This window comes from Phalaenopsis equestris, unplaced genomic scaffold (assembly GCF_001263595.1).
Source record: "Phalaenopsis equestris unplaced genomic scaffold, ASM126359v1 Scaffold000287, whole genome shotgun sequence".
Classification (NCBI taxonomy): Eukaryota; Viridiplantae; Streptophyta; class Magnoliopsida; order Asparagales; family Orchidaceae; genus Phalaenopsis; species Phalaenopsis equestris.
The window spans coordinates 2,112,286-2,126,924 of NW_018164729.1; the positions used below are offsets into that span (position 1 = coordinate 2,112,286).

The 14,639-nt window shown below is 33.7% G+C and overlaps 1 protein-coding gene and 1 non-coding gene across 2 annotated transcripts in view; one reads left to right on the forward strand and one right to left on the reverse strand.

The window, feature by feature from the left end:
• Positions 1-2,283: 2,283 nt before the first annotated feature.
• Positions 2,284-2,403, reverse strand: TRNAY-GUA. The gene is made up of 2 exons: positions 2,368-2,403; positions 2,284-2,319 (listed from the first exon to the last, which is right to left on the reverse strand). It is a non-coding gene; the product is annotated as a tRNA-Tyr (tRNA).
• Positions 2,404-5,449: 3,046 nt separating this feature from the next.
• Positions 5,450-14,639, forward strand: part of LOC110024967 (kinesin-like protein KIN-14L) — a 77,296-nt gene continuing 68,106 nt past the window's right edge. Inside the window, exons 1-5 of the mRNA XM_020725176.1 lie at positions 5,450-6,030; positions 9,397-9,520; positions 13,593-13,679; positions 13,836-14,006; positions 14,153-14,259. Of these exons, the coding sequence (XP_020580835.1) occupies positions 5,836-6,030; positions 9,397-9,520; positions 13,593-13,679; positions 13,836-14,006; positions 14,153-14,259 (684 nt within the window). The 5' untranslated portion in view covers positions 5,450-5,835. The remainder of the gene's footprint in view (positions 6,031-9,396; positions 9,521-13,592; positions 13,680-13,835; positions 14,007-14,152; positions 14,260-14,639) is intronic.

Consider the following 14,639-nt stretch of genomic DNA (forward strand, 5'->3'; position numbering starts at 1 on the left):
CTAGACCTCAACCAAAAGTGAGGTCAACATGACTATATGCGTGGGAGGTTTTCATTAAATATGTAGTGTAGAGGCAATGCTAGACCTTAGCCACTTCTTCATGACTAAAGTATTCTTCTAGATCAAGATCTCCCTTCTCTTCCAAGAGGGTGACAAGGCTTTGTTTATAGAATTCATATTACAAACAATAAATGAATCCAAACACTATCATACAGTTCAGAGAGATTCCCTTTATAAGATGATGTCCAACAAACTATTAAGTGTTTGGATGACAACAAAATTTGATGATATTGGGCTTGCTGGATTCGTCTTGTCAAGACAATCAATTTTACTACAAGTTTGTTAGATTTAAAATATGTTTCAATTTGATTAAGTTTTGAACAATTTTGAACAATTTTGGTATCATTTGGTTGTCCTGGCTAAGCCGATCATTTTTACTTTAAGTTATTTTTTTTAAAATTTGAGTTTTAGATGACTTCTAATCAAAGTTTAAATAATTATTACAAAAAAAAACTCGAGATTTTTGCTAATCGCCCCAAGATTCGTGTCAGATGATGGAAATTTGTTTATGGCGTACCGTCAATGATAATTATGTATGATTTGCGGCAAATGGTTAGTGTAACTTTGAAGGATATTGATTATTCATAAATATATTTATATAATTTTATTGATTTTGGTTTAACTCGTACTTGCACAAAGTTGAGTAATTTCTTGGATCTACCGACTAGATTACCAATTTCATTATACATAATATTGATGCCATGCACATTGAAAAAAAAATTGATAATGTATTCAATATTGTGTTTGATGCTAAGGGCAAAACCAATGGGAATCTTAAAACTAATTTAGACTTGAAAGAGTATAGCGAGAAAATTATGTTAGAACTTTGAAAGACCATTGCGGGTAAATTATACAACGTAAAACTAAATACTACCTTAATTTGGAGCAATGAATAACAATCAATGAATTGTTGTAGTATATGAAGTTCTCTATCGAGGGGGCATCTAATTTGAGTTGTTGTGTCGACTTAGGAGCATGAAAGGTATTTTCCATTAGAAGTCATGACACCGCATTTTCTCGCAACGTGTTTTGTTAAGTGAGAATTAATCTGTTGACTAAAATTAGTGCATTGTTTGTATAATTATGTGCAACTTATTCAAATGTTGATGTTTTGAGACTTCTTTAAATAAATATTTTAGTGACATTGCAAAGACTAAAATATATGTTTACTAACGTCTTATTTGGCTCAATGAAATATTTATATGTACATATACCTAATGAGGTTTTAATACGGGTTAAATATAATACAAGTAGATGCATTCATTTTAGATGCATGTCTTCAAAATGCCAATTATATAAGGTTTAGGGATGACATTGTTGCATTGTACTGAATAATTAATGTTATTATATATTTTTTAAGAAATCAACAAAATCATAAAAAATAAAGCATAATTTGAAAGCTAGTTGTGCAATACGCTACCCTGACCTCCACTTTCATCAGCGAAAAACCACCATAGTCTGCTCGCCACCACTATCAGATCACTGCACCTGAACACAACTATCGTTGTTATCAGACCACTGTTGTTGAGTCACCGCCACTGTTGTACCTCATTTGCCCGACCACCATCATCTTGTCATACAGATGTTGTTGGATCGTAACTTTTGAGCAATCCATATTTCATCCTCTTACTCCAACAAAGAACATTTTCTATACATTTTTGAATGATCATATTTCAAATTATAAAATTAATCGCAATAAACTTATAAATACTTTCAATGAACTAACATCATTTGAGTCACAAAGAGATGAGAAAATATTCCATACTTAAAAAATATATATATACTCATGTAAATATAGTAAAATTTTATTAAAAAAAACTATATAATAAGGAAATAACATTATATTATAGGAAGATTTATGTATCTACCATTCAATTTCTATGCTTGTACATATCCAACACATAAATTTCAAATTTTTAGGTACATACCACCTCATCTATTGGAGGAAGAGTTTCATTTCACTTTTTTTAGGTTAAATTTGGGATATTTTTTATGTGATATGAAGTATTTGGGTGATATAAATGTAAAAAGTAAAATTTAACAGGGAGATATGTAAATACATAAGAATTGGGGGGTATATCTGTAAATGCCCTTCATATTAAACCGAATTACATTTTGAGCCATATAAAAACATTTAAAAGGGGGCAGCGCTTACATAAACAGGGTTGCTGTACGGCAATCGCGAACTTCTCACTGAATAATAAAAAAAAAAAATAGCATTAAAGGGCCCAACCGGGTTCGAACCGGTGACCTATTGATCTGCAGTCAATTGCTCTACCACTGAGCTATGGTCTGCAGTCAATTGCTCTACAGTCAATTGCTCTACCACTGAGCTATGGACCCAACTGTATTGAATTTGTTGAAATGTTTATATTTAATTTTTTAAAATTACTTCAATTAAAAATGTAGTCATTCATGTTTTTTTTAGGGCTTACTCATTCTAAATTGAGATATTGGTCTTTCTCACATGTTACTTAAAATATTTAAAAATCATCATAAAATTTATTAAACCTATAAAATATTAATTTGCAATTTGTATTTGAATAAGTGCTTTTAAATATATATTATTTTCAGGAATGAGGGAAGCATTGCTTTATCAATAGTAAAGAATTATGGGGTCTTAATCAATGGGGCATGAGCGCTAATTAATATGTCTATGATACTTTTTTTTTATTAATACATAGTCACATCTAAGTAAAATTGCAAGAGATATGAGGTTGCATGTGAACAATTAAAAACAATTTAGAGATTGTAATACAATCAAATTTTGATGAGTTTGTTTTGTTTTTTTGGGATAGAATGACATCATGATTGACATCCAATGAAATGTTAAATAATCTTATAATATAATTTTCAAAGATCACCTCTACCAACATATTTCATTTCTCATTTAAGTGTTCATTTTCCATTTTCATAAATAATATATATATATATATATTATATATATATAACCATTCTCTTAAATAGTCTTAAAGGGTTGAATATTTGTCATAAATAAAAAATTAACATAAAAAATATGTAGCAAATAAGTCTTGTAAAAATATGTATTCATTTGCACATTAGAAATGTGTTGGCATGAATCTTAAGAAAATTCAACGTACTGAGTGATATAATAAGTACGATTAGGGGGCGCCCATAGAATGAAGATCAGGAGTATCATCACTGGAAGGTCAAATGACTTAATTGATGTGTGGATCTCTTAAATTGGGACTCAAGTCGATCAGACACGGGCTATTCGAGCCAAAATCCATCAAGTTGAAAAGAAAACATATGTCAAACTTTCGACCCAATATTGTCAACTATCTCATAAGAGTCTCTAAGATTCATTACATAGGTCTCGATAGTCAACGGTCGGAGTAGAACGACCGATTAACAGAATCAAGCCGACTAATTCAAATTTGATCATAAGAAATGAATCGACAAACCCAGCTCATCTTGGTTAGACGAACGAGTTCTGCCGACCAAAGTCTCGCCGCCTCGACCGACCAAATAGCATGAAAGACGAACCATATGCTAATTTATGTAAATACCTAAAAGATACAGTAACACCCCAATTAAAACGGAGTGAACATGTAATTATACATATTATATCCTTTTTTAATAAATAAAAGAATTGCCAAATAAAGGTTAATAAAAAATTCATTTTACTATTCATTAACGTGCACTCTCTTACTTTCTTTCTTTCTCTCTCCTATTTTACGTATATTTCTTGTGTGTGACTCCATAAAAGATTCAGGTTTAACATTCCGAAAAGAGTGGTGAGTGTGGAGCATGTCAACAACAAGAAGAAAAGCAACACAATGAGAATAAATTTACGAAAGAGATACTGCTAATATGAAGTGTGCTTGGGAGTTCATACAACAACAATTCCAAGAGCTAAGAGACCAAACATTTGATCAAATGACAGAGACCATACATGAAGCTATAATAAGGGAAAGTGATTCGAATATAGTAAAAAAGAGCTTTAACTTAACAGGGAATTTATCTAATCTATTTATGATATTTGGCTGGATTTAATTTAAATTCTATTTAATGTATGGAACCAAACACCCCCACATATAAGTGTCATGCATGCAAATAAGAAAGTTTAAGATCGAGATACATAAAGTCACAAAAAAAATTTGTGCCGCGTATGTGAATTTCTTTTTTTTATATGTGTTAACAATTTTTATTAACTTTTTGAGATGAAATTTTAAAGGTATTTCTCGCGCATACAACTAAATTCTTACAAATTTTAGACATCCAGCATTGAAAATTTTATATTTTATTGCATAACACAATAATTTTTAAAATAAGAGTAATTAAAATATTACAAAAACTAAAAAGTGTTTTACATAAATATAATGACTTTGTTAGAAACGGTGGAGCCCGTTCCACTATGCCTGGGCGGTTACTTTGCTTTGGAGAGTCGCACCTCTTCACAAATAACCACTTATGTATTTCTCATTTGTGACGTGAAACATCTCTTCGCTCTCTCCTATTTGTGATAAAAGCTTCAGATGACTCTCCTTAGGTTTTGAAGTCACGCTTTGAGTTCTTCTTCGGTTTCCTCGGCTTCTTCGGTTTCCTCGCTTCTTCGGTTTCCTCGGGATAAAAAAATGATTCCTCGGGGCAAAGGAAGAGAAGTGCAAGGAGGAGTAGTTCCTTGCGGGAGACATCTCTTCGCTCCCTCCTGTTTGTGATAAAAACTTCAGATGACTCTCCTTAGGTTTTGAAGTCACGCTTTGAGTTATTCTTCGGTTTGCTCGGGATAAAAAAATGATTCCTCGGGGCAAAGGAAGAGAAGTGCAAGGAGGAGTAGTTCCTTGCGAGAGGAGGAGGAAGAAGGAAGAAGAAGAAGATTGTTCTCCCTAGGCTTCTTCTTGGTAGCTTGTGACAGAAGAGAAATTGAGTTTATTTCTCTTGTAAGTTTGTCTTCTTCGGTGTATTTTGGTGTAGAGTTTTCTTTGGTGTATCTCGGTATAGAGAGAGATGAACACAGAGAGAAGAGAGAGAGAGAACAACGAATAATGAGAGGTTCCTTTTGTAAGTTGAGGTGATCGACAGTTGTAAATTTTTCAAGTAGTAAAATCCTTTGCAACTCTGTGGACGTAGACAAATTGCCGAACCACGTAAATCTGTGTGTTCCGCAGTGTTGTTCTTTTCTGATGTTATTTTTCTCGTTATATTTTTCACTTCGTCGATCGTTCTACTGTTTTATTTATATATATACCACATCAACTCATATATCTAGATCTTTCAACAACAACAAACATTATAGGTATAATTAGTCTTCCTATAAATTATTTTAATTTTCAGAGTGAAATATAAATTTTAGCTGGGTTATTCATGTAAATAGAGAGAAATTAGGTGGCATGCATTTAAAACTTCCTATATTCTTTGTGCAAAATACGGAGGCTAGTTCTCCAGTCGTGGCTCCCTCCTTGAAAACGATGGGAGGGAGCAACAGCGCCGCAGAGTCATTGTGGTGGGAGAAACAAAACGAATTAAGAGCGAAGAAAATGCCAAAGAGGAGCCCTGGCAACGGGACCAGCGGCTATCCGATTCCCTCTCGTCTAATGAGATAATCAATCGATCGGCTTCTTCAAACTCGAATCCTCACCCTCTCCAATACCAGGTAAAACTGTGGTTCCAGAGTCTCGGATCGTTGTCACAGTTCTTCATAATCCGGTCAATCTTGCTCGCATCGGGTTATCAGCGTCCGGCTTCACCACGCATTGCTTCTTCTTCGCGTTTGGTGGTGATTGGGACCTAGGGTTTTGGTGGGTTGGAGGAATGGGAGAGCAGAGGAACCGATGGAGCTGGGACTTGCCGCTGTTTGAACCGAGGAGTTCGTTGGAGCGGGAGGAACAGAGGCAGCAGAGCTCGGTTCGGAAGTTATCGCTTTCGCCGTCGACACTGTCGCCGCGGGTTGGGTTTGGGAGGCAAAACGTCAATGAGAAGTTTCGCCGGCTCAAGGACCAAGTGAAGGTTCGATTTCTATGTGTGTTTTTTGAAATATATCTTATTTGCTTTCATGTTCACGTGACGGTTGGCATAAGTGTGAAAAAAGGCGCGTGGGGATTTGGAATGGTCGAAGGCGAGGCCTCAGTGGCTTCTGCCGGGTTGAGCAGTTTGATGAGTGCTTAATTTCAACTGTCCTGCTGATAAGATTGTTCCAACTGAGCAGCAGCAGCAGTGGTTGTAAACTAATCTTTTTGGTTAGGACGAGGGATGACAGTGGTCATGTGCAGTAGAGCTTGAGTTATGAATTCGAGCTGAGAAATAACATGAAAACCATGGAAATCTAACTGGCCTTATCTTCTTTAGGCTTTAAAGGTATGCGCTATTAGGGCTCAAAGAAAGAATCAGTGCATATGTTAGTTTCATAAGATGGAAAAATGAGAGTCTTGTGTGCGCAAAGTGCACAACCGGGTATTTATGCTCGGGAAAAAAAGTTTTTTCAATTCCCTTTTGCATTTCCTTCCGGCTGCTTATTGGAGCTGTCTGTTACAATGCTAATTTTGCATTCTTTGGCCAGTTTTAGTTAGAATTAGTACATGAGAACACTGATTCTCTCTCCCTCTTTTTTGTGTGCATCTTAAATTGCTTTAGCAAGCATTAGATTTTGATGGAATGTTGTGAGAATAGATGCCAAGCCAGAATGGTGATGGAGAACATGGGTGAGGAATTAATAGTGGATGTTCAGATTACCCCAATAAAAGGAGATAGTGTTTTTCTGTCCAAAAAATTATTGTAAGTTTATATTTTCATTTCAGTGAATACTTGGATATCTTGAAAACATAGAAAGTTGATTCTTTAACGTGTTCACCTTAACATGTAGCAACCTTTAGAGTTGGTAGCTTGGGAGGCTATTCATTTGTCACTTTCTGTCTTACAGCGCTCAGAAAACATTTTTAAAACAGCATACTTTATGCTGATTTTTTGCTTTTATAGCTGTCTAAAAAATAATTTGGGTGGTTTCAGATGTTCTATTCGTAGGGAGTAGGCTGATATTAAGTTTAATTTGTGTGATTTTGGTTTGAATCCCTGAAAAAAAAAAAAAGAGAATATTTCAGGAGAATATTTCAGTTTATTTCAATTTATTTCAAACCAGACTTAATAAAAATTGATCCAATTTGAGCTATTTTGACTTGGAATAATTCAATATTGTGACAACTAATAATGAATTCTATGTCACCAGATGGCCAAATTAGTTCACTTACCTCCCTTCACTTCCAATTATTTAAGTCTTTTTTCCACTTTCTTATTTTCAATAGATAGCTTACTCATGTTGAGTATTCTATGCAAGCATCTTTTTAACCAGTAAACAAGTTACAACTTTAGTGTTGAGTATTATTATTTTTACAAAATCCAACAGGGAATTTTATTCCACACAAGTAAAATATTACAATGGGCAGGCAAAAGGTCCCCTCTACACCCCACGTACAACTCACACAACAAAAAGAAAAAACCTAAGGGACCCCCCTCCAAAAAAGGAAAAAAATACAACACACCCCACCTACAAAACCAACACAATCAAACACGCAACAAAACCAATTCCTTTAATTTAATTCAATTTAATTTAATTTAACTTTAGTTTTGATTGTTATTTTAACCCTTTTGTGTTTGGAAGCACTTTTATTATTGCACAATTATTTCTAATGCCATTCAATTTTTAATGAATAATAGTTGCAGCGACTTAGAATTCTTTGGCATACACCTTTTTTTTGCATTTCACAAGAAATAAAGTTACATGTTACTTATTTATGTAATAAGAGCTAGGCTTATGATGACACTACCTTGTCTGTGTTAGGGCTGTAAAAAAGCTTATTGTTTGAAAACAACTCGCGTTCGATTTATTAAGTAGTTCTTGCTTGAATTGTTCGTTAAGTAAGGGAGTCAACAAGAACAACAACAACAACAACAACAACAAAGCCTTAATCCCACTATGTGGGGCTACATGAATCCTTTTTCTCCATTGCGTCCTATTTAGTGTCATATTTTCATTTAATTCTTGTAAATTAAGATCATTAATACAAGAAGCCCAAGTCTTCTTAGGTCTACCTTTGCTTTTCCTAACACAAGTCGAATCTAAAACATCCACTCTTCTAATCGGATCATCAGATGGTCTACGTTTAATGTGACCAAACCATCTAAGACGACTTTCTCTAATTTTGTTCGTCACAGGAGCTACACCAACCCTATCACAAATATATTCATTTCACATTTTGTCTCTAAGTGTAAAGCCACTCATCCACCTAATCATTCTCATCTCGGCAACACTTAACTTATTATTATGCTTCTCTTTTAAAGGCCAACATTCAACGCCATAGTGCATTGCATGTCTCACCACCGTCTTATAAAATTTTACTTTCAGTTTAAGAGGTACTTTTCTATCACACAAAAGGGCCAAAGCATTCCTCCACTTCAACCAACCAACTTGAATTCTGCTATTAACATCCCCATCTATATCACCATCGTTTTGAACAACGGACCCAAAATATCTAAATCGTTCATACCTTTTAATAATTTGATCACCCAAAGTCACACTTCTGTCACTAGAGCTATTATTACTAAAATTATATTCCATGTATTTAGTTTTAGTTCTATTTAATTCAAGTTTTTTCTAGGTTTCTTCTCTTTTTTATCCACGAGAAGGATATCATCAGCAAAAAACATACACCAAGGTACATCCTCCTGTAGATGTCCACTAAGATCATCCATAACTAAAGCAAAAAGATATGGGCTTAAAGCCGATCCCTGATAGGGCTTAAAGCCGATCCCTGATGTAATCCAACAAAAATAGGAGAATATTTGGTCAATCCTCCTTCAGTTTGAACACAAGTATCAACTCTAGTATACATATATTTGATGACTATTTTGTGTTTTTTGTTGATTTGCTTTGCCAGATCTTTGTCGAAGAAATTTCATTCCTGTGTCAAATGAAATGTAATGGCCATATTAGGATGTTAATAGATAAGGCAAAAATCACCTATATTACCCGCAAGCTTTATTAAACTGAATATCAAAGAAGCAGCCGCACTTCAGTAATACATGTTTGGAGTTGAACTTTCACACCACATTGAAGGTGGGGCGCATATTAATTTATAATTTGGACTTAAAACAGTTTGTTTCAAGTATAAGTAAATTTATAATGGTAATTGTTGTTTGTTAACATGGACAAACCATTTTCATGTTACTGAGATGATATGTTTATTGGGATTGATGTTGGAAACATGAAGCCATGCTATAATGTTTTTTTTTTTTTTTTGAACTAATCACACTATTTTTGCATTATTTCAGGTAAATGATATCTAATTTTTATTTTCTGACTTCATTTTATTGACCTTAAAGCGTGCAAAGCAAGACTATTTGAACTTGAGACAAGAAGCCAGTGATCTCAGAGAGTATTCAAATGCCAAGCTTGATCGAGTTACTCGCTATCTTGGAGTTCTTGCTGATAGAACTCGGAAACTAGGTAGTGCAGTGCATGTGTAGCTTTATTGTGAAGTTATCTGATAAAATATTTAATCCATGTTTTGATGAACGTCTTCTTTTCATTGATACTATTTGTGTAAATCCGTGGCTTAAAACTCTTTACTTCTTTGTTTTTTATTTTTTATTTATTATATGTTTTATAACTTGTTATTGTGCTGTTAAATAATGTAGTTATCACAGATATTTGTTTTGTTTTTAATTCTACCACCCAACTTCTAACGTACACAGTACTTTTGCATATTTTTTGCGAAGTCCGTTTTTGTCAAGCAGTTATAGATTATTAACGTTGATTTCTTTTTGGGATGTAGTAGTTGCTTGTTTTGCTTTCTGAGGTTTTGTAAGTATCTTTCAAGTTTGAATGTAATGCATTCTTTTGAAGTATAAATAAGAGCGTTCTACTATTGGCGGAGTTCAATCAGACACTAACAATACTCCTCAAGCAGAATTCTGTGTGTAATTAGGAAGGCCCTAAAGTCTGCAAATCATATGGATTTGAAGTCATAATAATTCTTCATTTTTGTTACAAATGTTTATGATAATTATGTTTTGGGCTCCTTTAATTTGGATTTGAATTGCAAGTCATGCCATGTGCTGATGGTCTATTCTAAAATGAAATACTCCGAGTTGATCAATGGCCTTATCTGGTCAGAGTTAAAAAGACGTCACCCCCAAACCCTTCCTATGTCCTAACCCACACTTATTCATGTGGAGCAGTGTTTGGATTTGAAGCTGGAATGGGCACCCTCTCAGCCATCACAGTATTTGCGCTGTGGCAACAATGAGATTAAGGGAGTGGGAGGGAGAGTAGTAAATGAACCCTTTTATCTATATTTTTGGACATCTCGGAGCAGAATCTTTTAGTTTAATAAAGCTTGAAATGTGCATTTGTATGAACTATTATGGAGCTTTAATGGGGCGAATTTAGCTCACACTTATCATAAACATGAGGGAACTTAGCTGCTGGTTGTAGAATGACAATGACCCTTGTAAAATCTAGGATAAGCAGAAGGATATGCGTACTTTTAAGCTTATACTTGAGCTTGTGATCTGCCAAGTTGGTTTGGTGAAAATTTTTTTGTGCTAGTTTTGAAACCTATGATGCACGAACTGGGACACAAACATGTGACAGGTTTATTATTGAAAATATGCAATAAGAACTCGCAATGGACTCGACATTATAACTTTTTATATTTCAAAAATTAAAAATTTATTTTGATATGGAAGCCTTAGTCAAAATCATAAGAATAAGTATTGAAAATATGGAGTAAATATGACATAAATTATAAAATCTTTACTTTCTTATGAATTTTTTATTAAGGTATTAAGGCATGTGTATCAGAAAATGCTAATCATATGAAAGACCGAAAGTCAAAAATCCAAAAGGTATTCAAAATACGTAGTAAATGTAATATAAATCGTAAAATTAAATAACTTATTTGATTACGGTAATTATTGTATCAATATGGGTGATAGAGAGAAATGTGAAATATTGTAAATTATATCTTAAAATTGTGATAAATGATTATTTTAGATATTAGGTAAACTTACATGTATTAAGAATATGGAAAGAGAAAAAAATGAAAGGCAAAATCAGGAGGATAAATATTAAAAATATGGAATAAAGATTATATAAATCATTAAATTTTAATTTTCATTATATTTTTTACTAAGATATTAGGATATGCTTGTGGGGCGCGTGTGTTGTATTTATTTTATTAGTTTTTATTAGCACATGTTTGATGTGCTTCAGACACGTGTTATATACTGCACACTTTAAATACTAGGAGTGTTAGTGTATCGTAATGAAACCATTCAAATAACTGTTCACAATAGAAGGTAGTTTTTAATAGCCCACAAAAGTTAGATTCCCTATTTTCTACCATTTAAATTACATGCCACAAATGGTTATACTCTTCTTCTTGATGTAATTTTCTTCATAAAATTCTAAGTGACAGATTGGTTGGTTGAGTTACTTATTTTGTTTTGGGTATATTATGGTATGCAATAAAAGTTTCTAGTAATAATAAATTGTCACAAGAGCATATGTTTCTAATGGTCATGGATATGGGTGTCAATCTGGGTTAACAAGCTGAGTTTGAGTTTGACTCAAATTTGCTCGACACATGCCTGACTTGTTTATTATATGAGTAAGGGTATCTGATTTTAAATTGACTAGATAGTTGTTCTTAATGCAACTTTCTATAACCATTTATTATATGGTTCATACATTTTTTTTTATGCTCCATGACAAAGCTGAATCCAAATATGACTCTTTGAAGCAAAGGACCGTTACTTGTTGGTCAATAGAGAAGATTTATTTAGACTAAAAATTGTGGGCTATTTTTGCGCACCATCCCTCTAACGAGATGCGATATTTCCGTTCTGTGAAAATTCTGCTGCGGGACACTCTCATCAACTGCAGCCACCAGCCCAATGGGGCCCATATTTAATATTTTCTTTAATTATAATTAGGATTTTTGATAAAGAACTATTTATATGTTTTGTTTTTTTGTTTTGAGGTACTTTTGATTTTGTTTGTGTGTTTTAGAGTTTGTCTCTGATTCTACCATAATAGAGTGCTAAATCGTCTTCCTTTTGTAAGTGATGTGTCTGTAACTTGGACAGGAACATGTGGTGAACCTCTTCGACACTCATAACTTGTCATTCCGACCCTCTCTTTGTTATTGTCAGCCGGGACAACCGCCCAACATTGTTTATCTCCCTCTAAATGCCATCAATTGTCCCTATTATCGTCCCTTGCTAGTCCACAATTGCCTCCATGCTAAATTTGCTTCCCAATTATCTTCTAGGAGCCATATGATGGTATCAGTAGTAAAATGTTTGATGGCTGACATTTTTTATCTGAATTTTACCAGTATTTTATCAGGTCAATCCAAAACTGTATTTTTTTTGAGGTGGTGCCTTGTTGAATTGTTTTATCCAATCATTTTTGACACCCTAATAGTATATAAATCAAATAAGTATGCAGAGTTATTGATATATGTTTATTTTTGAATCAATGATTAAGTTTTCATGGAATGATTAATATATATGATATTCGCCTTTTAATTTTCTATAAAATATGCACATTTGTAATATGCATAAGCTAGAAACTGGGCAATTAAACTCTTTTTGATGGATTCATTGTCAACTTTGATGTTCTTATGGTTTAAATCAGGCTAATATTAGTTAATATTAGCATTTTTTTTATTACTTGTATTTGGAGACAAAGGATTTTTTAATACCATATTTAAACATGAAATGTAACTTTCAAATGTCCCGTTTGTATCAATCTATGACCATGAGCTTGATCCCAAGCAATGAGCACTTAAATTCTATTCCATTGCTTGCCTGGTGCTGTTGAAATGTAGCTTGTCGATCTGTTAAACTGACTCTTATTTCAGGTAAAATCTGTCTTTGTTTGTTGTACAATTTGAGGATTGCTTCCTTCTTTTGTGATCCAACTGATTGTGTAATCTTCACCAAACGCCTATTCGATTAATTTTAGGTGGCTCGCTGAAATGGTGCGAGGAAGGAAGACACTTATTGGTGTTTGGCTGGCAGTTGAGTGGGGAAGGATATAAGAGGAATTTTTTAGAACATGAGTTCCTTTGTCATTTGGATGAAGTAGCATGCAGAATCGGCATGGCTACTTCTATTACTTCATCTTCACTTTTGTCCCAAATATTTTTGTTGGCTTTTATTGCTTTCAGGAAACAGCACGAAGCATAATCATACTTCCTGGTTTGTAGGACTGACTCGCAGATATCTCCAACTAATTTAATTCCTAAGCCGAGTATTTGGTTGGCAGTCAAAAGTGAAGCGTATAATTGTAAGCATTTAGTTCATCAGAAATGATGTCAGTCTTTGACCACTTTCACTGTGGGACCTACAGGGAACCAAACAAAGACTGTTTTCACTCTTAATTCATAATCTCTAGACCTGCCTGGCAGGTTTCTCTACCTTATTTACTTGTTGTATGAATTTTCATCTCTTTGAATTCTATTTTAAAACGTGCCAATGTTTTTTTTTATATTTGTTTTATCCGTCAGGTCAGGCGGCTCTTGAAGCTGAGACAAGAATTGCACCTTTGCTTGCTGAGAAGAAAAGTTTATTTAATGAATTATTGACAAATAAAGGTAACACGACTCCTTAAGTGACTTTTTCCTACAAAATTGAACTTCAACATTTCCCTGTAGCTGATTATGGTTCAAGATTTATTGTTGTCCTTTCTTTTCATAGTTTTTTTAACCCTCTGCCGAGTTTGTTTTAGTGAGTCATGTTCTATATCTCAGGGAACATAAAGGTATTTTGTCGTGTAAGACCCCCTTTTGAAGACGAAGGTCCCTCTGTGGTTGAGTTTCCGGATGAATTAACTGTTCGTGTTGATACTGGTGATGATTCTTTTTCCAATTCTAAGAAGGATTATGAGTTTGATAGAGTTTATGGGCCCCATATCGGACAAGGTGTGCTGAAATTGACGAGCAATTCCATTATTGCAGCTTCTATTTCAACAAACTAAATATCTTTTTCTTATTTTAAATGATTAATAGTTGATACACAGTTCTATATCCGTTGTTTTTAGCTGATTTCACTTATAAAATTATGCCAGGTGAATTCTTTCATGATGTTCGACCTTTCATACGGTCAGCAATTGATGGATATAATGTTTCCATATTTGCGTATGGACAAAGTAATTCTGGAAAAACACACACAATGGTTTCGTTCTCTCCCCTCTTCCAATCTGACTCTGCCTTCTTTATTCTAATATTCTATTCATTCTATTCATTCTATTAGGAATTAATTTCTCATGATTTCTTTTATGTTTTTAATTTTTTCTCTTGTTTGCATTTCAAATTACTATTTGATATGGTCAAGCTTATTGCTGCTGCGATAACTTAAGTTTGCTTTATTACCCTTTTTTTCACCGCTGTAAGTACTCACCACTGATTGATGATGACAAATTAATCTCTACACTATCGTATTTGATAACGATCTATAAACATGCAAATTTGCGGTTTATAGAAACTGTGTGGCAATAAGTGACTCTTCTTTAAATATTTGGGGGATTTATACACAACACTTAAAGAATTATTTAT